The following is a 15475-nucleotide window of genomic DNA, read 5'->3' as shown; positions in this document are numbered from 1 at the left end:
AGCTGTGAACCAACCCTCAGATTGGCTTTTAAGCCAGAAATGTCGCAGCTCCAGTGCACCAAGAGTTACCAACAAACACCAGCGGTAGGCACACGGCCCCAGCGGACACACGGTGGAAGAAAGGAGACTTGTAGGGTAAAGCAACCACTTGCAAGGAGCTCAGGAAGCTAGATACCATTTGTAAATTAAGTGTTTTTCTTTTTTATTTAAATTGATTGCTGGAAAGCATTTTTATCGTGATGTGATGGATAATGACTTTTTTTTTTTTTACAATATAAAGAAGCTAATGTACCACCAAGCTATTTTGTAAGAAAAACGGTAGCACGTGCAACGTTTAAACAAAAAAAAAAAAGAGGGGGTGGGGGGAGAGAGAGAAAAGTACCACATGTGATTGTTGTTCACAACTGTACAAGTCACAGGAGGGCACCCCAGGATTTACCATCTCATTCACAGTAGTAAAAACTCTACCCATTGTTTTTAGCCTGAATCCCCCAGCATCCCTCCCCCTCCTCTGGGAACGCACAGGTATCTGTCTCATGGTCCACAGCAGGCCAGAATGTGCAACTACATCCACCTCTGTAACAAGGCTTTAAAAAGAATAAAATCAACCCTACGAACAAAAAAACCCACCCCAAATGTATAAATGAGTCTGTTGTACATGTGAAGGGGAGGGGGCCACATTGGAGTGAGGCCTGTGACCCTTCATCCCACCAAAGCACACACTCCTTTCTTCTTCTCTTTAAACCAAAACATGTAATGAAAAAAAACCCCACACCTCTGCAGGGCTGGAGCACAGGCAGAGTCCATTCTCTGTGTGCTGAAAGGGACAATGTGCCAGGGAGGAAGGCAGCCCCTAGCCCCTGCAACAGCACGGAGCTGCCTGTGCCGTACCATCCACACTGAAGTAAACATGGACCGGAACTTGCCTTTTTTTTCCTTTTTTTTTTTTCTTTTTGTCTGTCTTTGGTATTGTTTTAAAAGTTGCTAGAGATGCATAGACACCTGAATGAGGAACTGAGTACAGTTTCCAGGGAGGAGGAGATATTTGGGAAGGTGGTTGGTTTCATTTTTGATGGGTTTTTTTTGCTCAGGGGTGCTGAGTACCATTGGGAGGAGCAGTGCTTGTTCCCTGCTTGAAGTCACACCCAGGAGTTCCTGAAAGCCATGTTTCTTTGAAGGCAAAGAAAAGCGTTCGTTCCCTGTCCCCAGCTCTCCATCTCGGACCGGTGAGCGAGAAGGGGTGCGCATGGGAATGCTGCTGCCCTCCTCTAGAATCATTTTCTTTCTCTTCACTTGCGTTGTCTCAGTACATCTTTGGATAGTTTTCTTTCCTTCCCTTTTTACAGTTTTTAAAACTTCTGTAGTTTTGTTTGTGTTTTTTTAAACAAAAAGCAAATGCATCCAAAAAAATTAAAAAAACCTCCCTTCCTCACTCCTGTGTCTCACACTGCCGAGGGAGGCTCTCCTGGTCTCTCAAAATGCGTTACCTTCAGTTTGTCCAACTGAGTCTCAGTCCCAGAAGCAGTCAAGAGCTGTCCTGCAGTTAGGATGGAGGTTTCGTGGTGTCATTGATCCCAGCAATGACGGAGGGGTTTCCGTTTTCCTGCTTTGGTGAGACGCGGCTGGCAGAGGGCAGGCCACTGCTGAAGGGGGAGGCCACGCTGCCCGTGGAGGACGGCCGGAGATCAGCCGAGGGCAGGTCCCGCTCGGGTGGCCGTAAACCAGGAGGTTGCAGTGGGAAAGCCATGGGGAAGCCTGCCATGTACAGAACTCTGCCCACTCTCTTGGCAACCTATTGGGATAAAAAAGAAAAGGGGAAATAAATGCAGGGGGGGACAAAAAGGGATGACAATGTGCACAAACTGTCTTCAGAAATCCACAGAAGCTGCATTTTCATGCAGCAAGCCCAGGTTCTGTACTCCAAAGTGAACTGTGGATAGAAGAGCTACCATTCCCAATCCACCAGAAGAAACCAAGCCTTGGTGACTTACCAGAGCAGAGCAGGGAACGTTTCCTCCTCTCTCCTTTTTTGTAAAGGACTCTATGTCCTGCAGTAGTGCTCCCTGGCTTTGTTATACAGGGCACTTTGGTGTACGGTGCTGAAATACAACTGGAGCTGGAAGGTCTAACCTAGATCACAGGCTAAAGATGTGCTGGGACTTGTAGTGCAGGCCCTTTTCCTGTGATGTGTTTTGTGTTCTTTGGCCAGAAGAAGACTGAAGGCCTTGCTGAGGTGCGGGCTGAAAGGAAGTGTGCAACCCAACGCTGAGCCAAGCCCAGCCTCTGCTCTGAAACAATCAGGGCTCACTGTCTCATCAGGGCACTACGGAAACTTGCAGCCCGTTTACCTGGCAAGGCAAGGCAGCATGGACAACGACGACAGTGCTCGTCATCCTTCATGGACCCCAGCTCATCCCCTTCGTGAGTGAAACACCGTGGTGGCAAGCAGCAGTTCCTAGGTCATCTCTGCTACACGAGGCTTTGGGAACACGCCTGTCTGTAGCTGTTTTTCAGGTGAAGAGGGCTGAGAGATTCCTGCCACTTCTGTTATTCCATTAACAGGCACCACAGCACGGACAATGTGATAGAACTCTTCTGCCCGCCTGTTGCTAACCCAGCCCAGGGGACCGTGCAGCAGGACGGCACGATGCCTGCTTCGGAAGAGCAGCAATTGCTCTGAAAGGGGTCAAAGGGGGCTAGGAGGACAGTGTGAGAGAGAAAAAAATCTGGCTACAGGGTGGCTGCTGTTAACTGCACAGGAAACTATAAGCCTGCAGCCTCTCCCTTCTTCTGCAGTACCAAAGAAATCTCTCCTGAAGCAGTTCTTGCCTCCCAGCAAGGGCCAAAGGCCCCACAACTTTCCAGCACCTACACAGCTGGTTCACATTTAAGCTTAAACAAAAACACAGGCTTGTGTTCAAACCAGACAACTGCGGCATTATTCAGTTAGCAACATCAGGACTTTTTGCTCCCCACTTACTCCCCGCCCCCCCAACCATGCCTTATTATAGAACTTTAAACACTATTGATTAAATCGAAGCAGGGTTTTTCTAGTTTCAGCCCATATCTCATCTCCCCCCCACCAAATCCGATCTAAGAATGTCTGTGAGCTATTTGGCGTTCTCTGTTTTTAAGAAACATAAGAGTTTTATTTCCTACTGAATTGACCCACAGGGAACAATTGCCCACAGAACCTTTTTATTAGACCCCTCATAAACAGTGAGGGCTGTAGGGAAAGTAGTAAAGTTGCTCTTATTGTTTTAACATAATGTAACAAATGTATAGCTTGTGGGTTAGATAAACTGCCAGAATAGTGACTATCTGTGCAACCCATGTATGTGCACATGCACATTATTGTCAAAACTATTTGCATGACATAATCCCCCAGGGAACACAGTAGAACAGCCTGTTCTTGACATGTGTCAGAAGCTATTTTCTGATCATTAATTGGAAGAAAAAAAAAAAAAAAGAAGCTAGCGGAGATGTTCTAGCTTTGAGTCCAACCAAAGGGAAGTGGAGGCAACTGAAATGGAAGTCACCATGACCATGACTGCCAGCTAGAGAAAGCAGAACAGCAAAGTAATGTTAGGAAAGCAGAGCTCTACAGACAGGGACTTGGGAGCCAAGTCATAGAGGGGAGAAAAAAAAGGTATTCTGAGAAGAAGAAACGTCGCTGTAAGGGCACACCAGGAAACTAGTCTGTTGAGGAGGAAATACAGTCCCCTAAAAGAGAAAACTAGACTAATTCAAGAGGCAACTATGAATTCTACTTCCAGTGTATCAAAATACAAGTGACCAGCACAAGGGGAGGGAGGTGGCACGGCCCATCAGCAAGACCAGCAAGCTCTTAACTAGCAAGAGAAGAAAATGTTACAGAAGTCTATTACGAGCACAGCAGAGAAAGGAAAGAGCTGGTCCATTACTCACTAGGGAGGGAAAGTAATCAGCAGATGATGCTGGGATGTGTTAAATGCATTTGTGCTTCAGGCCTCGCTAAAAGAGAGAACTGCCAAGAGCCATCCAGTTACAAGGAATATGAGCAGCAAAAGGACTTGCATCCAGTCTAGGAAAAAAAAAAGACACAACTGGTTCCTGAGATGGCTTTACCCAGTTCTTTAGGTAATCCAGGATGACTGTTTTCAGGTTTGACTGATTTGAAACCATCTACCTTAACTCACCTGTTCACTGGTTTTCTTCTTTACTGGCCAGTATTTGTGGGAACAGCCTAACATGTCTTTTCTAGCAGGAGCTGATCCATTTTAGGAGTTTCCTGCTGCATCCCTGTTATTCCCTCCCATCGCTTGTCCTGAACTATTTACTTCTGCCCCAGGCACTGAATACTGTGTTTTCTTCCTGAAAGAGCTATGTATGTGACTGGCTCCAGATGAGGATATGGAACATTCTGGAGGACTGATCAAGCTTCCTTGACACCAGAACTACAAATAAATAAACATTTACTGCTTGATAAATTATATTCAAGAAATATGTCTCTTGACAGCCCTGTTCCAGCAAGGGACAACTTCAAAGCGTACTACTAGTTCCCACAGAGGAAATTTTCCTACCTGTGACCTTATCTTCAGTGCAGGTCCAAGTTTCAGCCCCATATTGTTCAGTAAGTGCTCTTCTGTCAGGAGGGGCAGGGTCTCACCATCAATAGCCTGCTCTCGGAATACCTGGAAGAAACCAGAACACAGGTCCAGGCTTAGAAATGCCAGTGACATATCACCTGATGCACTTGTCTTGCCAGTGCACGGAAGGGTACCGTAGAAAAGGGAGGTTCTAAGAGCCTCAGCGATGAAGTAGGGCCATATTAACATACAAGAGCTACACACAATCCTGTATCCACAGCTAGGAGCCAACTCTTAAAAGGAGACATGTGTGGGAGTGTGAATTAGGGCTGGTTGGGCCAGTTTAGGTAAAGCGGTAATTTTTTTTTAATGTTGGGATGGGACATGAAGGTTTTTTCCTCTGGAGAACATCCCCAGGTTTAGCAACCAAAACAGCTGACCTAAGTGCAACATCATGAGTAAGCCCAGCTGACAGCACATGATAGCAGATTTGAGAAAGAAGAGTGACATGCCCAGGGGCCCTATCCCAACTCCAAAAAGGGTGGAAGACATAGGAGAAAAGATAAGAATCTATATTTTGGCAAATCCTAGGTCACTCACACTTCTGTGGATATTTGGAAAAAGTTGACCCAGTAGACTTCAAAAGCATTTGCAGTCTTCAGTGAGGCATATGCAATTGAAAAGGAGGAACTCGCTTGTTCATGCATTTCCTTCTCAAAGCTGCTAATTTCCAAAACAGTCTCCAGGCAAAATACATAAACAGATCTGTGGAGCACATTCTGCAGGTTAGAGGGATTCATGTGCAACACTCAAGTTTTGCACCTTTTTTTTTTTTGTCTCCCCCTCCTTTGCCTGTCGCATATTACAACCATTCCTACAACTTGGGAGCAGCCTGCAGAATGCAGTCCGTCGTGCTGTTTGGCCGTAACTCCTGATACCCAGAACACCAACTGGGATCAGGGAGGATGAGCCCTCCTCACCTGTTTCAGCACTAGGCCCTTTCTTTTTCCCCAACGTTTCCAGCAATACGGACTAATAAGTACTGCAGTGCCACTGTAGTGACTGAGGTAACCAAGTGGTACCACTAAACATGGCATCATCCTCCTGAGCCAACTGCACTGGCCTTTCAGCCAGCTTCCATGAACAATACAGCAAGTCCCTCTCTCCCAGTTAGCTGACTGAGCAGAACCTGGTGATGTGCACACATATAATCACAGAAATGACAGCAGGGCTAGTATAGTCTTATAAAATGGCAGTTTCACATGAACACGTTCTGAGACACCCAGCCATGCAAAACTGTACCATTTTAACACATTCTTAAGGACAGAAAAAAATGCTTTGTTTTGCCTCGATCTATTACAAATGACAGGATCATGCACGAGTTTTCCACCTAATGCATACTGCGTTATAAAGGTTAAGGGCTGCAGACACGGGCTTATTGCTCCATTCTTCATAGACAGAGCAGGGCTACACTTACACCAGTCTCCCCTGGGTGTTTATTCCGGACATACAGGCTCAATACTTCAAGAGTAAACTGCCATCATTTGGTAATTTAGGCAGCGGGTTCCCCTTGGTTCTGGGAGATGTCAGTCAGATGCCTGGTTTTTCTTACTAAGCCACACCTCTGCTCCGTAGCATTTTTTTTTTCACACCCCAGCTCATGTTGGATGCTGGCCCAAATGAACTGTCTGTGGGGCCTGATCCTGCTGTCTCTCCGTGCAGCGGCTTGTGCCTAGCATTATTATTACTAAACACTGTGGCAAGGGAGGGAGTTTCAATTTACTATTAATGGGTTTTTTTTTCAGCAGCAGACCGTAGCCCAGAGCCATCCCTTTGGAGAGTGGCAGTGGCTGTTACAGCCAAGGCAGCTGAGCTGTTGCAAGTGGTTTTTATTGCTGGACACCAGCAAAGCTGCTCATGCAAAGCTGCAGCGTGCATTTCTGCTCTTTGACCTAGCAAAACTTACTACACCAATTTCTTTTCCTTCCTCTGAAGTCCACGTGGCTGGGAGCCAAAAGCCTCCCTCCGCTCAGCACTAAAAACCTCCACAAAAAGCCTGAAACTTGAGAAAAGCATTCCCCTTGGGTGTCCCACAGGTCTTGAGCCACTGCAGGGACAAAGCTGAATGTTGTCAAGGGCTGAAATCGGGAATGGCAACTTTTGTTTTTGCTGAAGTTTTCTTGTTTGTCTGAAACATGTTTCTAACTGCACAGCATACCACCAAACTCTAGCTGGCTTTTCCTGGCAGAAGAAGCCTGCAGCCCAGTGCCAGACCTCCCCGGCAGCTGTGGTTTTGGAGAACACAGACAGCTCTGCAGTTCAGAGCCACAGAGCTGGGTCGCCCTTGAACACTGGCATTTTCACATAGTAAAAAACCTGTCCAGCATATACCCATAGGGCATAAAAACGCATCATCCCTTAAGCCAGGCACCCCCTACATAACACAACACAACACAGCAAGGCCACGACAGGAGGCCGTTTACAGCAGCTCCCATTACCGTAAAACATTTTGTTTGCAATGCACTGAGAAGATTGCTGAACCTTTGTCTCAGCAAGCTATTGATTTCTTCCCCACCGGTATACCAGGAGCTGGCATGGAAGGTGTAAACGGATGATCCTTCTGCAAGGTGGTTGTGTTAAAGATTTCTGCACATTTCCTACCGGCCTAATTCAGAAGCTTCCAGGCAACTCTAATCTTCATTCCCTAACACAGGAACGCAGACAAACTGCAATGCCACCAGCGCAAGAGCACAGTTTGGGGTGGGAGGTAACGGAGAACGCGAGGAGCTGTCTATTTTGGTTTTAGAGCCTTTTGCTTCAGCTCTCTGCAACACGTACTGCAGCCCACACATGTACACTCCTGAACCCATCACCCATCCCCTTATCACCCTCACTAAACCCGGCTCCTGAACTCCCCTCTACACTCGCAGACCTGTTGCTTCTCCCTCCCATAAACACCCATCATGCACCATCTTTCTTTAACCAGTGTCCTTTCCCTCCCTCTCTCCATAATCAGAGACTGACCCTTCTCCCTTCCACACACCCACTCACCTTGATCCATCTCCCAAGCACAACCCAAATCTCTGTTACTCCTCTTGGGGAATGTTACCTGTACCCCGTAACAAGCATTAGCGTTCCTAAATACGGCCTCTCACATGCATGCACAGCTCTTTGCTCCAAAGCAGCACTGGTTTTTCATATGGTTTTAACAAAGCATGTTGTGATGGGATTAACATCACAGTTAGGGGGCGAGGAAGGACGGCCTTTGGACTGAAAGCACATTATCCCGTCACCTGAGCAAGAAGGGGGAGATGTGGGGCAATTCCAGATTTCCACTTCCCCATCCCTCTGGAGGGATGCAAAAGCATGTACCTTTCCCCACGGCACACGACCGAATCAGCATAACCTAAAGGGAATCACTTCCCTAGAGCCAGACGCACCTGCTGCTTTTAACAGGCAGTCCCAGCAGACGCAGGGGTGCTGAGCGTTACCTTTCTCAAAATGGCTGGGGTGGCATAAGTTCTGGGAGAGGACACTTGCCTAATGCAGCTAACAGAGGGAGAGACAGCAAGGGCCAAAGATGGGAAAGAGGCAGATTTTTAAAATCAGATTGCAGCCAGCCTGGATGTCAAAGCACAGCTTCGCACTCCGTAGCTGCCAGTCAGGGAAGCTCCCCTCTCGAAACAGCATGTCCAGAAAGCTCAGCTCCTGCTCTCCTTCCTCTCTTTCAAGACCTGTTCTCAGCCTAGGATGTGTCTCTGCTGAAAGGCTGGATTGTCCTGCACTTTGGCCCTTTGCCTCTCTATCTTTGCTACTTTCAGTCCCTCCCTTCTAGGCACACTGTATCCTCCTTACAAGGCTGTCCCAGACAGCTCAGGAATCTGTGCCTTCGCAGTTGGTGCGTTCTCTCAATGGGGCATTTATAATGGACTCTAGCAGATGTGGAAACCAAAAACACAGGGTTGGTTTTTGTGTTGCACCTCACAACCTCACACTGAGCAGGCTTTATGAAGCCCCCAATACTGACTGATGTTTCAACTCTGCTATAACGACCTTAAAAATCACAGTCACTCTACGGGGTAAGCACGGAGGGTACTTGGACACTTGTGCCGGCAGGGTCTCTTGCAGCCCATGTTCAGCTCTGCGATAGAGCACAGGGCAGTTTTAAAAAGCATGAGCTGGACAGTGAGAGGTGACACCAAGAGCCACTAACCATGATCAACCTGCTGCTCACTGCTAACCTTGCCTCTATTCTCATCCTCTCCCAACTGGACATCTCCTTATTGCTATCCATCTGCAAGGCCCATCGCACACCTTCTCGGGGTCTTCGCTGGCAGCAAGTAGCTATTTAGCAACCCACTAGAAAAAAAAAATAAAAAGCTTCAAGACCTGCAGGGCTCTGAGAGACACCTTCTCCTAGAACGGACAGTGCATGTAAAACAGGCACAGATGGGAGGGAGAGAAGAGGGGCTTGAGGGAGGACCTTCCTCCCGTGATGTTCTTGAGCTGTTCAGAGATTTACCTGAGTGTACTCGGTGCAGCCAGACAAGTTGGACACAAAGCTGCAGACATCCTCCACTGTCCATTTGCTGATGTCTTCCAGCGCAGGACTTTCTTCACCATCCAGAAACAGACCTCCCATGGTGCCTGGATTGTTTGGAGTTTGGGGGGGGCGGGTAGGAAGGAGGGGAGGAGAAAGAAACATAAATCATTAAAATCCCACATGGACAACAACTAGCCTGCAATCTGAATATTTTTCTCTAGCCACACATTCATCTTTAATGACCTGTCAATTAAAGCACTAGGCAGGGTCAATTCATAGGCCTCTTCCTCCTGGAGGTCCCCAGCTTAGAAAGGGGGGCAGGGGAGAGGAAAAATCCTAGCTAATGCATTTCATGTGTTTAATGTTCTTCAGCTGCAGGGAAAAAATGGGGGGAGGGGAGAGAAAAGAAAAAACCCTCAAGGAGTGCTTCTCCACACGCACCGCAAAGCGGAAAACTCTGACTGCCCTGTGGGTTCCTTTCCCCCAGCCCTTCTCCTGGCTACGTGCTCCGCATGATAACAGGCGCCGGCACCTCTCCCTGGTGGCCCACCGCCCTGCCGGAGCGTGAATCACTGGAGAACATCTCGCTCTTTCCAAGTGTTCATTTCCAATCCGCCCCAGCCCGAAACATCCATCGGATCGGTCTGCCCCAACGCAGCCACTGCCCCAGAACACACTGCCCTCCAGTCCGCCACGGGAGCTGGACATCTCTCCTGGCCACGCATCTGACGGGTGACGGCATGACCCCTGGCAGCCCCCGCGACACTCAGAAGACAGCACAGCTCAGTTCAAGCCGATGTGTCAATTCTCCGAAACGCTACGGCGGTTCAGGTCCCAGCCCTGTCAGCACAGACGAAGGTGATGGGCTCCAAAAGGGTGGAAGAAAGCCCCCCTGCCGCCCCGCGTCGCCAGTGCCTGACAGCACGGGACGTGCACGAGGGGAGAAAACAAGACTGGAGCCGAGAGAGGAGCTGGAGGAGAGGCACAGGGAACAAGAAATGGCAAGAGGAACGCCAGCCAGGTAAATCCTGTCTACTGTAGCACGTAAAAGGAAAAACGCAGGAACAAGTAATGAAGAAACCTAGTTCCAGAAAACGCCACTGGGGGAGGCTGGTGGGAGCTTAACCTGTGGAACTCACTGCTGCATGATGTCATTCAGACCAAGAGGACATTTATAGGGATGTAAACATCCATGATTATAGTGGGTAGAGAAAGAGTTTATGAGTGGTTTAAACTGTTATGCTTCAGGGCATGAAGCAACAAATTACCAGAAAACATATTTCTCCCAGGAGTCTATCATGACAAAATTATCTGTTCTTAGGCTTAAGGTTTCTCCCTGAGGCATCTCATCAGCACCATGGACGTACCCCTTGGAGCACAGCAGGTGGGGTAGCACTTCTGCCAGCAGTGACAAGATAAAGTGGGATGCAACAAAATCATGGTGGGGAGCACAGGCCCAGAGAATGAGGTTCCCTGGGGAAACGCACCAGGTCAGAGGCACAAAAAGAGGCGCAGAAAAAGCAAACAGCAAAGCCACACGCCGAGTCTCCACTAGCTGGCTGGCAAAGCCACCAGCACAGTTCGAGGCAACAGGAAAAGGACAGGATTTACAGAGGAAGTTATCATGCCAATAAGATGCTTTTAAAACAACGGCAGTCTGCACAAGCAGCAGTCAGACGCTGTGTAATCATTTCCGCTACATTTCCGCTCCCACCTTCCCGCTTCCCTTCCCAGCCTCACCCTCCGCACCGTTCCCGCAGCCGCAGCACCACTTGCCTCCCGCCGCCTGGGGAAGGAGACAGCAACGCCCCGTCTGCAGCCCGCACACCCTGGCACAGTGCCGGGTGCTCCACGTGCACCTCCTCGTGCAGCGATGGCACCAGGACCGTCCGCCTGCCGTGGCGAGAGGGCCGGTCACCGCTCCCCAGCGCCCCGAGCAAACGGGGACGTGTCCAGGGCAAACAGACGAGTGCCAACGCCAGCGCCAGGACGTCTTGGCTGGAGCCGTGGGGAGAGACAGGAGCCCTCCAAGGCCTGCTGCCCCTGCCAGCTCTACCTGCTGCCCCTGCCAGCTCTACCTGTCCCTCTGGAGCAGGGACAGGGCTGTCCCTCACTCCCTGTGCCGCGGGCACGTCTTTGCAGGTGGCCTTGGCACGGCTGCTTACCAGCCCAGGACCCTCAGGGCGCTCGCTGTTGGCAACAACCAGACTTTTCACACCCCCTTCACATCCTTAGTCTCTACCACAATCTTTCCTTCTCGCAGGCACAGGGCTCTCTGCCCTCCAGCCAAGCACCAGCCTTGCCAGACGCTCTGCTTGCAGCTCCCTGGCACAGCTCTGCCCGGCCGTGATGCGCCGAGCGCGGAGAGCTCGTTGTCCCCCACCTCGTCACCCTGTGCCCTGCCGAAGGCCAGGCAGCTCCTCGCTCTCTTCTCACCCTTTCTTTTTCCAGCTAGAAAAACCTTCACATACTTTTGTGTGTCTGATACCAGCTGCAGAGAAAACACCCGGCTTTCCTGGGAGCCAGGTGCCTGTCGGCGCGGGAGGCGCAGGCAGAGGCCGTTGCCAAAGAACCAGCGAGCACTTTCCTTCCCCTCACCCCCCCCAGCTACCAGACAGACAGATGGACGCGAGCCCTCATTCTCATTCCTATTGCATTCCATTTTCCAGGAGACAAACTCACAGCTGCTTATGTTAAAATTCACGAAACGCTCAAATGGCTGAGGGCTTTTTTTCCCTTTTGGCGTTTCAGGGGAGGGTTTTTCTTTCTCGGGGTGGGGGGGGGTAATTCTCTTTCTCCTATTTGGAAGAATGACTGCAGCTTGGTAAATAGAGGAAGTGAAATTGAACTCAATTATTCCAGGCACAGTCAATGCTCAGGCAAGACACCTCCATCTGCAGCCAGAGCAAGCGTCTCTGAGGGGATCTGACTGTAACAGCCAACTGCTTTAAAATTAGGTACTTCCTTATTCCAAAAGCAAGCCAAGGATTGAATTGCGGCAACACAGTGCTTGGGAATGAATTCTCCAGTTACCAGCCAGCCAGACCCATCCTCAGGGTTTAATCCCAGCCTGCACAGTGAGAGGCTGGTCAGTCCCCACCGGTCACACGCACCCACCAGGTGCCCACCAGTTCGGGCAGAGATTCAGCCCAGATGCTGCATTCGCAGCTGGCAGGGACGAGGGGAGAGGTGTAAGGCTTCCCTGCGGTCCCTCTCCTGCCCACGTGCTTGCAATCCTGGAAGCACACGGAACGCGGGATCATTTGCAGGGTTACTGACATCGCCAGCAGAGCTGGGCTAGCAACTGCTTCTCCTCCAGAAGCCTTTCTCCTCTGTGGTTTTCCTTCCTTTGTCTCTTCGTGCCCCCAGAAGAAAGGAAGGGAGAGAGGTCAAGACGGACACAGATGCGTACGCAGTAAGCCTGCTGTGTCCAAGAGTGAGGGCAAGACAGGCCCGTTGTATGGGAACAAGAAATATTTTTCATGTACCCACACGCAGAGAAATACAATACGGCCAAAATATTTATCTCAGAGAGTTTGTTTTCCCTTCCCATTTATACCAGGGAAACAGGGACTGACTGGTGGAAACATTCTTGGGAAGGGGAACGTAAATACCAATACTTTGGCTTATTAGCAATTCCTGTGCCACAGAATTTAAAAGCTAGAGGGTGGAAACCTATTTCCACTGAAGTTAGTGGCAAAACGTCCCTCTTCCCTGCAGAAAAGCCCAAAATCTCACGGTGGCTGCAGAAGGGTCCAGCCCCTAGCAGCTCCAAAGGCTCAGTCACCATTCCGTGTACACAGCACCTCTGAAGTCAGGGTGTGGGGTCCAGTGTTCAGGCATCCCCCCCTGCCCTTTTGCTCCCACCTCAGCTGTGTCACCAGTCTGAAGTCACCAGATGCAGGAACAACCCCAGGAAGGAGGACACAGTAGCTGATGACAGTGGTCCCTCTGGCCCAGTGTGCATCTGATTTGCAACTAGCACAGGATCAGCCCTCAGCACGCTGCATCCAGTCACTGGCCCTTTCTAATTTTAAAGTCCTAGAGCAGAAGGGCTCCTGTCCTTCCTCTCATCCCTCCTCGGGAAGATACTGCACCGTCTGCTCCATCTCTGTGCATGGCTGCACCCACTCACCACTGCTCTGGCAGTTTGGAGAATGATAACAAATAGGTGCCAAGTGGCTAGAAGGGACGCACCTTCTATTATAATAATGACATGTCACTGGATCCTGCTGGACTGCGAGGATGCATAAAGGGCAGCATCTATTCCCTGCCAGGCCTCCTCTGTCTTGCTCTGTGATAAATGATGGTCCGAGAGACTGGTAATGGATTACAGAGCATTTCACCAGATGGGGCCCAGCGTGTAGGGGCTGAAAAGAATCCATCGTCCCAGGCCAATGTCTTGTAGACAGGTGTCCACGTAAAAGCCCTCACCACCCATGCCGCAACCCATTTATAATTTTCCTCCTGATATCCAGCTGCTTCAAGAAGAGAAGCAAAGGCTGATCGGGTCAGGGAGAGCAACCCTTCTGGCCATCCCAGTAAGGGAAAGCCCTGCTGCAAATCCAGCAGCCAGGCTGCAACGGGGCTGTCTCTGCTGCATGGAGACAGGTGAGTTTTTGCTCCTGGCATCACAGGAGACAATTCGGGTGCCAGCTGGGAGACCAGTGCACAAAGCAGACCCACTTGGAAGTCAGCCCACCTATGGGTTTAATCAGTTTTGCTACCACTCTCTAACCCCTCTCCCATTTCTCCCTGTGCCTGCACCCCCTCCTTCCCGCACGCCGGAGAGGGCTGGGGTCATGGAGCGGCCCTGGAAGGCTTGTGTTAATTGCTCTCCAGACTACAGATCGATAGAAGGATTTTAGCCTCCTGCACACCCCATCCTTCACCTTTTCCAAAGGACGGGGCTGGAGGAAGGTGGCAGGAGGAGGAGGGGAGCAAGGCTGCTGAAACCTTGACGAGATGAGGTCATCGAGCAGCCGCCAGATCCCCAGAAGGCAGCTCAGGGAATCGACCCAGCTCTGGCTGCCTCATCGATATTTTTCCCAGTAGGGATGGAAAACAGCTCCCTACCTCCAAAGGAGGAGCGTCCCCTTGCTGGAAAACCAGAGGAGCTGCCTGAAACTCAGTGGTCATTTTCAACCAGCCCCTTCCCTCCTCTCCTCCCTCTGGCTCTTCCTTTCGGCCTGCCATGGCACCTGCCTTGTTTAGGTCATCACTTTATCATACCAGCCTCCAGTGTACAGCACGACATCGCAACCATCCAGGCATCCTTGTGCCAAAAGGCATTACGGGAATTATCAGGCACCAGGGCAGAGGTGGGTGCAGTTCTGTCTTATCTGTCTTCAGGTGGTTTGTGTTCCCCGAGGGCCAAAGCAACACGTCCCACATTGACACACGTTACTCCAGCACACCTCAGAACCCTGCAGCATCTGGATCGATGTAGCCCTCAATATTGCAGTTGCGGAACTCCCAGCTCCCCTGTCGACCTGCTGTGCTGCATCAAAGAAGATGCCCTGTCTTCCCAAGGCTGTTTCAGGTCAGAGATTCTGCTATGGAGTTGTACAGCAGTGCCCACCACAACAGGGGCTAAAGTCGGTGCTGCCATCCTGCAGCCAGGCAATATGAACAGCCACGATAACACGTGAAGCTGGATGAAAGCGAAAGAGCCCTCCGGAAAAGACCTACGGCTCTGGAAAAGGCTCCACAAATCAGAAGTGCCTGAAAACTGGGCAGTGAAACACGGCCCTGATCTTTGCCGAGGCCTCGAGACAGGATCGTGATCTAAATTCGAAGTGATAATAATAAATGGCCCATTACAGTAACTCACGCATTGCTGGGGGAGGGAGGAAACCCATCCACAACCCGGGCCTCCCCGCAGAGCCTCACACGAGCCATGAGCACCACGGAGCCGTGCGTTTCCCTTTTTAATGGCCGGGAGGAAAAGGCTCCTGCGAGGAAGCCTCAGCAGCCCAAGGCAGCAGGAATATTTATCATGTTGGCCACCTGCCTGTCATAGAAAAATCGCTTCCTCCTTCCTGGCTGGAAGGCAGCTCTAATGAGCGATGGGCAGCCGCGTTCACAACCGCGGCAGCTCTTTGCATAGAAAAGAGGCAGCCTCAGCGACCCGCATGCCATGTGCCCCCCCTCTTCTCCCTCCTCCAAGTGGCAGGAGGTCCTACCTCCTGCTAATTGCTCAGCCAAGTAATTAGCTGAGGCGGATTTTGGCTCTTGGCTAGGCTAGCGGGGCTGCCACCCCGCTCTGCAACCAGGAGCCCGCTGCACAGACCAGCTACCCAGGTCTGAAACCCTGCTTGGTACCACCTGGGCTCACCGCTCTCTTCTGGCTCCTGCCATGCCT

The 15475-nt window shown here is 50.5% G+C and overlaps 1 protein-coding gene across 1 annotated transcript in view; it reads right to left on the bottom strand.

Moving 5' to 3' along the window:
- Positions 1–1543: 1543 nt before the first annotated feature.
- Positions 1544–15475, bottom strand: part of SAMD11 (sterile alpha motif domain containing 11) — a 122873-nt gene continuing 108941 nt past the window's right edge. The window contains exons 12-14 of the mRNA XM_086625581.1: positions 9091–9215; positions 4563–4673; positions 1544–1792 (exon numbers count right to left, since the gene is read on the bottom strand). Of these exons, the coding sequence (XP_086481707.1) occupies positions 1544–1792; positions 4563–4673; positions 9091–9215 (485 nt within the window). The remainder of the gene's footprint in view (positions 1793–4562; positions 4674–9090; positions 9216–15475) is intronic.

The sequence above is a fragment of the Tauraco erythrolophus genome, chromosome 23 (genome assembly GCF_009769465.1).
Source record: "Tauraco erythrolophus isolate bTauEry1 chromosome 23, bTauEry1.pri, whole genome shotgun sequence".
NCBI lineage: Eukaryota > Metazoa > Chordata > Aves > Musophagiformes > Musophagidae > Tauraco > Tauraco erythrolophus.
This window is presented reverse-complemented; position numbering and strand designations above follow the sequence as displayed.